This window comes from Acomys minous (genome assembly GCF_964271855.1).
Source record: "Acomys minous genome assembly, chromosome: 6".
Taxonomy (NCBI): domain Eukaryota; kingdom Metazoa; phylum Chordata; class Mammalia; order Rodentia; family Muridae; genus Acomys; species Acomys minous.
The window spans coordinates 5,685,101-5,700,193 of record NC_140487.1 but is presented as its reverse complement, the minus strand read 5'-3'; the positions used below and the strand labels follow the sequence as shown (position 1 = coordinate 5,700,193).

Genomic DNA, 15,093 nt, shown 5'->3' with positions numbered 1-15,093 from the left:
CCAGAACTGAGGCTGTCACACACTTGAATTCTGCCTGCTGGGAGCACATGCATTGGATAGTATGGAAGAAAGGCTTTGAAGATAGGTGGTCTGCCAACGACCCCAAGTTCTTCTCCCTCATGCCACAGAACTGAGGGAATTGACACGATCCAGCACAAAATGTGCCCAAGCACCTAACAAGTGTTTGATGAACATCATTTTTGTTATAGTTATCATTAAACACCCAAGACAGAAAAGACAAACATGAAAGAGAGCTAGGCCTTTCTACTCAGGAATATACAAAGTTGTGGAAGAAAAAGTCAAGGACAAAAAAGGGCATGCCATGAGCCTAATGTGGAGATGTGGTTGGACACACTGTATACAGAAACCAGAGGACAGAAAGAATGATTTTGAAGGATTCATAGTAAAATAAATAAATAAATAAATAAGAAGTAAACAAATAAAATAACCCCACTATGTAAAGTCTGGATTGCAGGAAGACAGAAACGGAACTGACCCTTAGCAAGCCTCTTGGATAGGAGTTGAGTAAAGACGTTTCTCTACTAAGGCCGCTGGTCGCCTGTCTTGTCTTCTCTGGATATATACAGCATCACTGGACTATAGCAGAGTACAGCAGGAAGCCTCTGTTTGGGTTCCTCCCTGTCCCCAGTGGTCCCCAGGGAGGCACAAACACAGGAGAGACTCTAAGGGCTTACAGAGATTGCACCCCTGGGATCAACCAAGCGAGCCCCACAGTTCCTACAGGAAGGTAAGACTGTTGTTGAAGCCCACATGTTGGAAAAGTTACCTCCCATGTCAGACTTTATTAAAATCAAGATTAGGAATGGCATACTTTCCATCTGGCTTTTAATTGCACAAAACAGCAAGAACCCAAAGAAATCCAGTTAAACTCTGAGCTTCCTTGCTGCATCTTTAACTGTTTCCTGTGAACTCTCTGCATACAGCTCTGGGAGATTGTAAATACTCACGGCTTCGCCTTGTGCCTTCTGCTCTCCTGGCGGTGTTGGGCTGGAGGGAAACACTACCATTTCTTTGTTTCCCTAGCCTTTGTTGTGGATGTCATGCACTGGGTTTGTTTGAGTAACATTTCACACTTGGAGTCTGTCTGGGTAATTACTGCCTTTGCCTCACGATACATACTCTCAAGGAAATACAAGGATGAAAGCACTCTGAAATAACTGGTTGAGCAAAACACAAGGAGTGCCATAAGGCACGATGGTTTAAATAGCCTGTTGAATTTTAAGAGGATATAAGAATTATTGCAACAGGCTGCATGATTCATATGTTCATAGCAGGATATAAAACCCATAAATTCTGAGAAGTGATGGGGACTACAGACTGCTGGGTTCTTCACATGGTTACTGCTTTTTCCACGCATGAGGTAAACAAGGGAGGGTTGCATCATTTACACTGCAAATTTTAAAATTTTTCATGGAAAGGGTAGCCACTCATAGGAAGAGCCTTTGGATACCCACTAGCAGATGGTTTGTTAAGATCAGGACTAACTAGCTAAAAACTTCACATGCAGCCAGATAATCAGAGCCTGTAAGGAAATAGGCTTTCTTCCCTAAACAGAGTGTCACCAATAGGATGGCTATTTCTCTCCTTCTTCTCCAACTGTGAGTCAGTTCCTTGTAGCTTTGTTCTGACTGTGAAAACATCTTTGTATAGATCACAGACACCTGTGAGAGGGATGGGTAGTGCTTGACAGTGTGTATTTATTTGTAAAGTATGCTGTCCTGCAGGAAACTCTACACACCTAGCCCAGATGTTATCAAATTCCCCAGTCTTCCCTCATTGTTACTTTTTCCTTTGTCCTCCCCAGTGCAGTGACCTGCCTTGCTTTCCACCTCTCTGTGAATAGCCCTTAAGCACATACTTGGATTCAATCAAGTACCTTCTGCATATATGGCCTGGATCCAAAGAAGCAAATTTAATCAAAATAATTTTACCAGGCTATCCATCTTATTTCTCAGAGGAGTCCAGGGCAAAGTATTCTATGTTCTCACACATTACTCTATGAATATATATCTATATACTCAGTGAGAAAGTGTTCCCCTTCCAATATGCCTCTTTTTCTTTCCTTTTCAACAGTACTGGGAGATCAAGGACTTTGACCATGATCACAATTGCTCTGTTAATTCACACCCAGACTAACAACCTTAGTAAAGTAATGGGGCTATGTCCTGACGGTTGTTCACTTTCTTATTTGTGGCTCTCTTAATTCTTTGCCTTGACCAATGCCCCCTCTAGTTTTTCTTTGGCATCCTCATCCCTACAAACAACGAACTCAGCTTTATCACCTCCACTTACCGACGGCCTCCTTGCCACCTCTAGCTGCCTGCCCAAACTAGCCTCCTGGCGTGTGTGTCTGTGTGGAAAGACCACCAAATAGACATGCCCTTGGGCTGGCTGGTGCAAAGCCGACACAAGAACGGGACCGGAGGGTGGAGGTGCCACTCTTCTCCTCTGTGACCTTCTTCCTTTCTCTAGGGTGTTGAGGAAAGGCTGTAGGCTTAGCGGCCACTAGGGTTCTACTGGTACGTACCCTGTGATCTCAATGTGAATGAGGAGGCTGGATGTGTGGCATCAGGCCCACCCTGGGAGATAAGACCACACAGGTGGGGCTCCAGACCTCCTTTCAGTCAGAGCAGCTGGACTTTAGCTAGCATTGTATTTTCCTCTTCATACTAAGCCAAATTTTGGTCAACTTAATTAGTTCTTAACATGAGGTGGCAGTGAGCACTAGTATTTAGTATTAGATTGGTCATTTCACCTCCTATTTCCTCTCAGTCAAAATGCCCCCAGTTCCTCCATGCTGGGAGCATCTCTGTTTCATGTTTCGGCATTTAAGCCTGCTTCCTCCTCCCTGCTGAGGGCTCTATCTAGTTCCACACAGCTGGGGAGTCACAGCTACTGAGGGCGCATCATTTCAAATGATCACGTTGATAATTTCAGCCCACATACCTCCTCTTGCTCCTCCACATCCAAGGATCTCTACTGGGCATCTATCTCCCTTGGAAATCTCAGAGGTAAACTTAATCATACAGTGACCCATGACGTCATCATGATCTTTCCCTCCAAGTCCGATTCTCATTCTGGGGCACCTGAGTCACTGAATGACACTTGATTGGTTCCTGTGATTCATATCCTAGAAGTGAGGGTAGCTCTTAATGTCCGCTGCCTCTGCACTGAACTGCTCACGGCGTGTCTTAAGTGCTTGGGGTTACTTTTCTAGAGGTCAAGGTAACAGGCTTCTGCAAGACTGTTGGTTACAGGCCGTTGCATGAATCTTCTTGTACAGAGCTGGTTAATTCTTCACCCCACCTGGCACCTCTCTCATCTTTTGGTGACTTCCTACTGCTTGTGGGATCAAGGCTCAAAACTCCTTAGCACATCCCATCAGCGTCTCCTCACCTCTTTCAGCTTCATTTTACACCAGGGCCTGGTGCCCGCAGCGTCTCCTACCTAACTGCTATGCCCCCCTTTTTCTGGCTGACTCTTTCATTGTTTAGAATTCAGTTTCAGCTTGAGGAGACGTGTGCCGTCCTCCGACTACACGAGTCACTGTGCCTTATGACTTGTGATACGTCACACATTCATCTGGATGCAACTTACTGTTTGTTAGCTTGTTTCTCCCAAGGGGTGAGAAAACTCCCCAAAGATCAGGCCCTTGACTGTTTTGCTAGCACTGTATCCGTGGCACGGAGTACACTGCCTGGCACACAGCTGCTGCATGCTGAAAATCTGTGATGGCTCAAGGTCATGCGTTTCTATGCTTTTTCTCTTGTCTGTCTTATGAAGAGTGATTTATTTAATGTCCCCAGTTACAGTCAGACCCAGAGCACTGGCATTGAAACAGGTCTGTTTAGTACTTTCATCTTCCTGTAATACTATTCACTCAATAAACACACTGCTGAACGAGGAGCACTCTGTGTGGCATGAACTACGACAGAGAAAGACAATGAGATTTTTGGCTTCAAGACACTGAAGAAGAACACATGGCAAGTGATGGGAAGGTGTGGTGACATATTAAATTTGCCTAGGAGAGTAAGATGGCCTCTAGGAAGAAAATCACAGACTATTCCAGTGGAATTGTAAGAGAAAAGGAAGAAAGAGCTTCTGAGGAGGGGTCATAAAAAGATGTAGAGCTTAAATAGGTACCTGAGAAGTCACTGGAGTGCTGGAAATACTACAGCCTGGGATGTGAGCAAGTGTGACTAGACCGAAAAGATCTGGAAGTGATGCCTGGTTTAGATGTGAACCTCTCCCAAACTCTATTCTAAGGATTCTTAATCTTTTGTATGATATTACTCAGAATTATTAGAAATTTGTAGTAAAGGGTACTGAGGAAGGCTAAGGTAAGAGTGCTGTACTCTCAAACACTGTATCATCATGACTTTACAGTGTCTAGTCAGTGCTTCCAAAGGCATCAACAGCTACTTCTTGTGGGACATAAACAAAAATCAGGTGCAACATACAACTTAGAAAACGATGGCAAAGCAATGTGCCCAAGTGATAGGGACCAGGAATGATGTCACAAGCAACAGGGAGCACCGTGAAGGTCCGACACACTGGCAGACGGGAGCTGCGGTATGTTCCGAGAGGCGCTCTAGCTGCAGCACGAAGACCAAATGATGGCAACCGGCAAGGTGACGATGTCAAGGAAAACTGCAGAGAGGGTCGTGGAGACCAGGCTGGCTCAGAAGAGGGCATGTTCAGGAGACTGACTCAACGGTTCCTGGTGTCCTCACGGGGGCAGTCCCGGAGGGCTCTACAAAGGCACAGGTCCTGGGATGAGGATGCTTTTACAGTGGGCTTGGAATGCACATGATCTCACATAAACTGATTTGCGCAGGTAGACAGGAAGCCACTGGAAATACGGGCTTGTAGGTAAAAGCAAGAGCAACAACAGTAGCAAGGGTTCGTATTTAAATAGTACGTAAAGGCTACAGGTTCCACCCGAAGATTATCGTCATTAACTTCATACTAACAGATGCTTCTTCAAAATACTGTACCTATTTAGAAATAGTATTAATACTGGTACATGATACTGCCATATACTACTACTAAGTGCTTCTACTCTGTAATCTAGGAAATGAAGCCGCTTATGTAAATCAAGGTGAGGCAATTAATAGGGAGTCCAAATTCCGATGCAGGTCGAGGCTGGATTTTGGCCATGACTCAATATTGCCCTTTACACATATGAGTGCAGTTGGAATCACCAGTGCATAGTTAAGCCAAAAGGAAATCACAGAGATTTGAAGAGCAAGTTTAAAGAATGACTAATGAGTGATTAAATAGATAAATAACAGTAATAACAAACTAACAAAGTCCAAGGAAACCAGCAGCTAGTTAGTACTCTGAGAGACGTGTATAGAAAGGGAGTCCAGGGTCTTTCCTGGACACATAAGCACACATGCTGAATGCTACGTGCGCTGTGACGACATCAGATACAGACCCGGAACTGAAGAGAGGCAGGCCGAAGGAAGGAAGCATGGACACTTACTCGGCCAAACACGTCCACTGTGGTTATCGATATGCAGAGAATCATGAACATACCCAAAGAGAGATCTGAAGTAAGTGGTGAAATAGAGTCGCGACTCTGTGAGGGGGAGGAGGAGTCATGGAAATAAAGGGGGTGCACCTTTCTCAGGAGAGAGAGAAGCAACATTAGGAATCAAGGAAGAGGTGATGGGAAAGCCAAGAGCACAGAGGAGAAAGGCATTGGGAGGGAACGAGACAGCAGCTGCACCCCCAACTCCAGCTGCCCAGGAATCAGCGGAGACACATAATGCTACCCCACACTTAGGCCAGAGAGTGCAGGAACCCCAAATACAGCAGCGGTACCAGTCAGAGGACAGACTCACAGTCATAAAGCCTTAAAGCCAGCGCAGAGATGTGCAGTGCACTGGCTCCTGCGGTGCGGCCTGACTTCATGGCAGCGGCTCATGGCATTGGCATCATCTCTAGAGTGCTGCACGCAGGAGCCATCTGAGAGCGGGCCACCTGTAGGGGCCAAACCATGCTTGGGATCACAGAATATAGAACAGTCCTAATTCAGGTTGCTCAGCACACTCTGACAGCGTCTGGGGGGGGGGGTGGGGGGGGGAGATGGCTATGGCAGTCATTCATGGAGAGGGAGGAGCTGTCACAAGCCTACTGAAAGGGTTAAAACGCTAATTGTGCAAGCCATGGAGAGCAGCGTGGTTGTATTCCACTCTCTGTAGCACAGATGCCACTAGTCAGATGTAGGATGTGGTTTACTCCGAGGCCTGGTGTGAAAACACTGAGACTGGGACCACTGAACTCCTCGGCTCCTGCAGTCCTTGCCCTCCCCCATCCAGACCAGAGCTCAGCTGTCTGTGTGCCAGCCGTCCTGGCTGAGGCACTCACAGATAAGTTGTAGCTTAGATGGCTGTCACAATGCCAACTTCAAAAGCTAAGGCTCCTGGAGAAAATGGCTGCCCAGAGGGTTGTGGTATGTTCAAAATCAAGCTATACAGGAAGTGCAAGGTGGGGCTTGCGCGAAGCCGACACACAACTCTAACGTGCTACTGTAGTTCAGTGAGAGCTGAAAGGAATAGCACATGTCAGCTGAGCTCTACTAGCTGGAAAGAATCTTCTCCTATCTAAGGTAAAAGGAGATTTTTAAAAAAAAAACTGATTTTTCTTTTTCTTCCATTATCTAATATATGCTTGCATATAATATATATGTATTATTATATATATAGTAATATATATGCTTGATTTTTCCACCCTATCATTTGTCTTCTTCCTCACTTTTTTCCACTTTTACTTTTTTTTCAAAAAGAATTTTCCTTTCTTTTTTCCTCTCCTTCCCCCTTTAAAATTATCTTACTGTTAATTTTATATTAATAAATTAAAATACATTTATGTTATTTTTATTTATGTGCGCTTGCATGTGCACATGGATATGGGTGCCTGTAGAGGCCAAGGGGTTGGATTCCCTAGAGCTGGGGCTGTAGGTAGTGTTGAAGTGCCTGATGTGGATGCTGAGAACTGAACGCAGATCCTCTGGAAGAGCAGTGTCTGAGTGAGAGTGGCCCCAATCGGCTCAAATGGATACAGACTCGGTTCACATTTGGCAGAACTGATTGAGAAGGATTAGAAGGTGTGAACTTTCTGGAGTAAGCATGTCACTGGGGAGGGACTTGGGAGGTTTCAAAAGCCTAGCGCCATTTTGAGTTAGCATTCTTTACTTCCTGTCTGTGGATCGAGCTGTGAGCTCTCAGCTGCTGCGACACCACCGTGCCCAAACGCCTGACGCTATGCTCCCCACCATGATGGTGACAGAGTCTTTATTTTGTTTTGAGCCAGGGTTTCTCTCTGTAGCTCTTGCTGTCCCAGAACTCACTCGGTTGATCGGGCTGGCCTTGAGCTCAGTGATCTAGGTGAACCAGGAGAACACATAAGCAATAAGTTCAATAAGGGGGCAGAAATAATAAAAAAGAAAATCTATGGTAGAATTCTATAAAGGCTGAACTGAAAAAATTCAACAGAGAGCTTTAATTGTCAATAAAGGGCAAAAAGAAACGTAAGACCAAAAAGAAGCCCAAGTCATCTGAAATTAGTATCCAATCCGAACAGTGAGAGGAGAACAGTGGGAAGGAGCGAAGTTCAAGGGATGGGCTTGCTGATGGCAGACACAGCGTGACAGCACGTCACTGTTGCTAACCAACTGCAACCTCTGAAACCATCAATCCAGAGAAACCCTTCTTCCCCCAGGCTCTCTACTGCACGGATATGATCAGAACAACAAGAAAAGTAATGGGTACGAGGTGGCAGAGTTCTGAAACCATTTTTCTTCGTGGTTGTTTCCTGCCCTAAGACCTGTTCCCAGAGACCTTGTAACATAACATCCTCACAAAGGAAAACACACACACACACACACACACACACACACACACACACACACACACACTATGCCAACTGTAATTTTGCCCCCAGTACAGTCCCTGGTAACACTGCGTGTCCTTCTCAAGTGGTGTAAAGATCATACTTTACCCCATTAAGGACTCATCTTTTATCCACTTGGCACTGTATTATGAAGCAGACGCTGTCATTAGGAGTCCGCCAAACCACAGATTAAATAGATGTCTGACAACTTTGCTATTCCTCTAACTTAAAGCTGCTTCCAAACTCTGGCTCAGTATGACACAACAAAGATAAAGCGGGAAACATTTTGTGCATCTATGAGTACTGTAAAAGATGCAGAAAGGACATTGGATGGATTTGTATTTCTGAAGTTCCTTCCAGACTGGATGTAACAATTCAGATCCTGTGTATGAGAAACCTAAATGGCTCACTTCATAGTTTTCAGTAGTGTTAGCTTCAAATCATCTAAGTCCATTTATTAGAAAAGCTGGTACCTGCACTCCTTAAATTATTACTGAAGAGTAAAATTTTATATTGTTATCTAAAAAACATATCCTTTACTTACAAAATTTGTCTTGGTTTTTCTGTGCACCTGACACATTCTTTCAGCTGTTTTATGAAGCCTGCTTTGAAATCCTTTGACATACAGCCTTGAGGGGCCAGATGAAACTGCTCTCGTGCTTTCTCCACCATTTAAAAGACCGTAAAATCATTGTGCTTCCTTATGGAGAATACAATGTTTTGGTACCTTTGCATACTGTGTGTTAGTGACACAGGATACTTAATTTTCCCATTACTTGCTATTTCTGATGAGGCCATTATAAGTTTGTCTCTTCTACGTGTGTTGAGTTCCATGGTTAAATACTCACTACTACACCTGCTCTCAATGTAAAGTTCTTATCGCTCTACTCTGGCTGGGACTTTGGACCCATTGGCCAATGACTTCCCACCCTCTTTAAGTTCTTGGTGCTTACAGCACCTCTTCCTTAGTAAGCGCTTGACTCCAGATGACCCCTATGTCTGTGGCCATGCCTCTCGGAATGTGCCCAGACTTTACAAGTACTACCTATCGCCACCTGTATTGCCTCAGTGGCATCTTACATAACCCACTTTCATGCATACAATGACATGCCACTGCATTTACCAAAAGTGTTCCAAGCACTGAGTGAGAAATTTGTGGTGTGAAGTTCTGGTACCATCTGCCAGTTTTGTCTATGTTCAAGGCTAGATTCCCCAGCCTTAGGGATGTCACCACAACAAACAGGCTAAGTTCAAAGACTGGGGACACTCAAATCTGCTCTGGAAGTTAAACAGAGAGCATGAATGGGATATAATAAGATACTCCTGAAAAGAAGAATTGTTTTTAAAGGGAAATAGTTACAAGAAAAGACAAAATTCTTCACATAATCAAGTCAACCCACCTCCACATTTTGATTTTTATTGTTTGAAGTTTTTCTTAAAACTGAAACAACTTCTCTCTCTCTCTCTCTCTCTCTCTCTCTCTCTCTCTCTCTCTCTCTCTCTCTCTCTCCTGTGTGTGCACTCTCATGTATGCATTTATTTATTTTGTACTGTAGGGATTGAATCCTGGCCTTGTACATGTCAGGTAGGCATCCTGACACTAAGTTACATCCCAACCCACACTTCTTTTTAAGCTACGATTTCACATTTAGATATTTAAAAACACAAGAGATACATCTAAAAATTCTCACTTGAAGGTTATTTCTTAATTCTATTTGCAAAGGTGCATAGATGATACATTACCTTTGAAACTAGCAGTGCAATGACTTCTTTCACAGTGTTGTCAATCAGATCATCTATTTTTGAGTGGTACTGTTGCTAGGGTTTAAAAGACAAAATGCATTAGTGGGTACAGACATAAATTCTTTGTTGTTAAGTCACAGCTGCTCTAAAGCTACTGCTAGTTATGGCACATCAAATTTACTTAAAACGATCATTTTGAACATTAAAAGAACAAAGCTGTGTCAACGATCCATCCAGTCGACACTTTTTACATTGCGGTTGGAAATTTTTCCCATGTGCGCCGTCGAGTTAAGCAGCTAATGGGGTTATTAGCGGGATGAATTGAGTTCGTATCCTTATTCAGGCAGAGGAATGTGAAGGGGACGTTTTGTCTTCTCCTCTGTAATGAAGGTGGCCCTGTAGTTTTCTAAAGGGTTGGTTTAGCCAGAGAAGCAAAGGGACTTGAAAAAGGTTTAATTAATACAGCATTTTATGTCTGACAACTCGCATTCATAAGTTATTTTAAATGTGCTCTAGAAATAAAATACACTCCCAATTGTTCTCCCGAAAAAGACTTTTTTTGTCAGCCCGGGAGCAGGAGTGCATATAATTCTTACAACATGCTCAAGCAGGGGCAAAATTAAAATTTCATTAACAAAAGGGAGTAGATGGTAACAAATTAATAGGCCATAAAAGGTATACTGAAACAACACTACTCCCCATAGCTTTACCAGCTTCCTCAGGAACAAGAAAGAGTCTTTAAATAAACACAAAAAGATGTATTTAAGATAAACCTGAAAGACTCTTCTTGCTTTCTTTAGAGAGATTACTGGGTGGTTCTGTTCTTACGTTAGCAGAAGGTTGGGCTCCTGAGGCATATGTATGCACATCTATTTAAACACTAATTCTTTCTCTGGAAGCATTTATCTGACAGCAGATTGTCCCCAATGGCCACTTCACAGAAAGTGCGACTTGTAAAGACCAACCTTATCCTGAGGCCTCAAGGCTTCCAAGAGCATAGCGCCCACGGACTGAAAGTGCCCAGGTCAGGGTAAACACTGGGCCAGCTTCCCAGCTGTGCCTGAATGGCTCCCTGAGATCTAAGTCTCTGAAAGTGATTTTTTTTTCTTTCTTCTGAAAACATGTCTCAAAGTTTCCACACATAACAAAACATCGATGCATACTGGTTTGGAATACTTAGGGAAGATCCCCACCCACTTGAGAACTCTAATAGCTAGAGTGCTCATCATCAGCTCGTGTAAATAATAAGGGAAGCATAATGTAGGGGCTTCCAAATAATTCATTCTCTTTCCTTCTTTCTTTTTCTTTCTTTCTTCCTTTCTTTTTTCTTCCTTCCTTTCTTTCCTTCCTTTCTTGTGTGTGTGTGTGTGTGTGTGTGTGTGTGTGTGTATGTGTGTGGTGTGTTGACACTGGTCTCATTAACCACACACACACAAGACCACTGAGCTTTCTGGGTATGTACTGCTTGCCTGGTTCGCTTAAAGCCTTGCTGACTCCCAAAGTTTTGTTCCCTAGAGGACAAAGGAAATGGACACAGTGGGTGAATTTACATTGCAAGAGGGTTGAAATTTCCACTGTGGGAACAGATAATGGGATAGGAAAGTTAAGCAAAGTTGAAACAAAAGAATGAAGTTCAGCCAAAGAGCTGACTGGTAGGTAGGTAGTCAAGATCTACTTAAAACAGTCAATGCTCTGGGCCATGAACATGCCTCACGGCCAGCGCAATGGTTTCAGTACTCAGACTGAGTGGCTTATTTGTAGGGTAAGATCCAACAGCCACCCTTGCAAAAGGGCAAAGGGCCTCCCAGTTCCAGCCAGAGGCTGCTCAAGTAACTGGGTGGTGAAAGAGCTTATGCAAATGAGTTCTGCGTCTCTCCTTTCATGTCCCCTGCTCCAGACCTGAGTCTGGGCAGCAGAGAAGAATGGAATGGCCCTCACGGATCCACTATGGAGTGGAATCAGAATGAGGCACAGGAGAGGGGCACACTGTGGCACGCATCCCACGAAAATGAAGAGCTGTCTACAAACAGGGAGGAGCAACTGAGAGATGCAGACTCTCAAGGTGTTCTTCAGCATGCCTTGGCCTCAGTGGTCTACTTGTCCTGTATCTCATAGCTTAGCCCTTTAAATAATTTAAACATTATTTTATTGTATTAATTCCTTTTATGTGTATGGGTGCTTTGCCTACATGGATGTCTGTGCGCTATTCTTGCCACACCACTACTGCTGCTGCTGCAGGAGGCCAGTGGAGGGCATGGATTTCTTGGATTTGGAGTTAGTGGGTCATGACCCTTTGGGGAGCTGAATAATCTATTTACAGGGGTCTCTTAAGAACATCTGAAAATACAGATGTTTACATTATGATTTCTAACAGTAGCAAAGTTACAGTTACAAAGTAGCAATGAAAATAATTTTATAGTTGGCATTACCACAACATGAGTAACAGCACTAAAGGGCTGCAATGTTAGGAGGGTTGAGAGCTCCTGCTGTACAAGTACAGGCACTGCCCTTAACCACCAAACCATCTCTTAAGAGAAAAAAAATCTCCTCACAATGCTATTACATGTAAAACAATACAAGCCTACATATTAATTTTTTGCATTGGATTAATTCTGGCAAGTCTTAAAATCAGTGATGGGTCACTGGGGAAGCCATTTATACTCATTTTATTGAAAGGGCTCAGAAAGTCAATGGACCCCAGGAGTCAAGAAATTCTGATAATATACAACCTTAAGTTCTTAGCTTCCTTTGATACCTGATGTAGACATAAAGAGAAGGCCGGAAAGAAAGGAGGACAGATAGGATTGGATGTATAAGAATGAATGAAGTTAAATTGGAAAACAGAAGTATTAAAAAGTATATGTCTTTAATATATTACTCCAGGGGCAAACAAATATAGTGGTAACTAGATTTACACAATCTGGGAGTCTATTCTTATAAACTCATCCCATCATCCAGGAACACAAGCCAGGATGCAGCATGAACATCCTCATTTTATGTATCCCTTCTGCAAAGATAGCAAACCATACGCATAGGTTGTGTGAGTGTGCCAATATAGTATATAAAGAAGGTATTCAACATACCTGGTAGCTTCCAAAGATTAAAAAGTAACACTCTAAGGCACAAAATAGCAACAAACAAAAAATTTTTCTGCAAAGCTACTTTTATTGCCTAAGTTAAAACTGATGTGTCATTTTTCACTTCACTGAACAGATAACATTGTGGATAAACATTTGGGACACCTTTGTGTGTGTGTGTGTGATACGTGTGAGCACACGCGAGGATTGATGCATGTGCACATACACATATGGGTGAGAGGACAACTTTGGGCCATTCTTCAGCAGCTGTTCAGCCTGACTGTTGACATGGGGTCTCTCCTCGGTCATGTTAACCAACAAGTCCCAGGGCCTTTGTGTCTACGCCTCCCTGGCCCCAGATGCGATCCTGCACCGCAGGCATTTTCAGGTGGCTTCAGGGGATTGAACTCAGGTCCTCAATAGCAAGCACTTCACTAAGCATCTCCTAGCTCCAAAACCTCTACAGATGCTTCTAAAACATTTCATTCATTTAATTCATTTAAAAAGAATCTTATAGTTGGATTGATGCTCCTAAGTACCACAGTGTTGGTCGAGTGTAGTTCAGTCGCAAGCTGATTTCTTTTCCATATCTGCCCTCAAAGGCAAACAGGCTATACCTGGCTTCTTCTGAAAATGAATGTCAATTTACATTTTGACACCCATTTAGACGTCCTTGCCTCAGAATCCAGGCACATCTAAACACACTGCTACGCTCAGGTGAATATCATCGTTTCATTGGACTGCTCACATGCTTACAACTGGAGACTAACCAAACGCCAGTGCAACCTAGACTTTGGCCTTTCTTCTGGGATGCATGTTAATAGGATTGGTTTGCCTGCTCTGGGAATAGGGGCATTCTCCTTTAGTTGATAACTAGTCCTGTAGAAGAAAGACCCCCTTGGTCCTCTGAGCTACCCCATTGGTTTATTGACATTCTCACATCCTCATTCTCAGCCAATGGGACTAGAGTAAAGTGGCTCTGATGGCAGATGGATGTCTACAGCATAGGTAGTCATCTGCTTTTCTTAAGTAATGAACAATAAGGATTCTAAACAACGTGGTGGTTTTATGATGTCAACATCTGTCCGGAGGGACTGTCGCAAGTCTGCTCACTCATTATAAACATCTGTCACACGAGTGGACCATTCACTCACTAGTCACTTCATTAAACCCTATTCTGGGCCTTAGAGAGCACCTTTGCATCATGTGGCACCGAAGAAAATAGAATTGCAATCTGGCAACAGAGGCAGGCCTTTGGTGTGGTCAGGAGTGGAGGGCTTTTAAAGTTCAGCAACAGTAGTATATGAATAACAAATTAGCATAGTTCAGTGACTTAGCTTCATTTCTGCTAGGTTTAACGATGTAGGTAGGTATACGTTGTGCATGGTTCTGAAGTGCCCATTAACCTAGCTTTGTCAACAACTGTGTTGATTTCTGAAACATGGTGGCTAGTTATTATTCACCTGTGCATGTACTCATTTGCAACAATTTGAAAGCCTGACACAGAGAGGGGTGGAGACAGAGAGACAGGGAGAGAAACACACACACACACACACACACACACACGCACACACACACACACACACACAGAGAGAGAGAGAGAGAGAGAGAGAGAGACAGAGACAGAGACAGAGACAGAGACAGAGACAGAGAGACAGAGAGAAACACACACACACACAGGCAGATAGAGACAGAGATGGAAGCTGACAAAGGGAAGGAGGGAGAAACTAAACAATTATGTAAGTGTATTTATTGGCAATTAAAAGCAACATATATGATCCTTTTCTTTTACACTTGTTTACCACTTTTCAGGGATGCTAATAGGTTTTACACCTGCACATTTTGAACCATGTTAATTGTGTGAAGTGGTAGGGAGCTAATTGTCTCTGGTGCGAAGGTACAGGTGCAGACATAACGAAGATAGCGGCCTCCTCTTCAAAGCGACTCACTTCTTCACGTAAAGAACCATTCGGCCACGTGACTGTCTGTCATTTGTGTGTGCAGTGGCTGTTCCTCTTTTTAAAAACTATAATGAATTGTCTTTTACAAGGGAGGAATTTGAAAGCAGTGGCAATAAATCAGCTTTTTTAAATTTACTCAGCACAGATATCCCAAGCACCTGGTACACTGTCAAATACCATGTGGATTAAAATAAATAAGAACTAATATATTCACTAGGCGTTTATGGGAAGATGATTCCATAACCTACATGAGAAAAAAATGGGCTCATGAAGCCGTATAAGATAATACTCTCAAATAGACAGTCAAAGGCTTACCCCTGGGAACTGAAGAACAGGAAGACATGATTAGGACTATTGGCATTCAGGTCAGCTGCCTACTCATTTGGGTAATT

At 43.4% G+C, this 15,093-nt stretch overlaps 1 protein-coding gene across 23 annotated transcripts in view; it reads right to left on the bottom strand.

Moving 5' to 3' along the window:
* The window catches only part of CADPS2 (calcium dependent secretion activator 2), a 506,252-nt gene that overhangs the window by 39,595 nt on the left and 451,564 nt on the right, over positions 1–15,093 (bottom strand). For all 23 annotated transcript variants that reach the window (XM_084784337.1, XM_084784356.1, XM_084784338.1 and 20 more), the window contains one exon: positions 9,664–9,738. In XM_084784337.1, the coding sequence (XP_084640463.1) occupies positions 9,664–9,738 (75 nt within the window). The remainder of the gene's footprint in view (positions 1–9,663; positions 9,739–15,093) is intronic.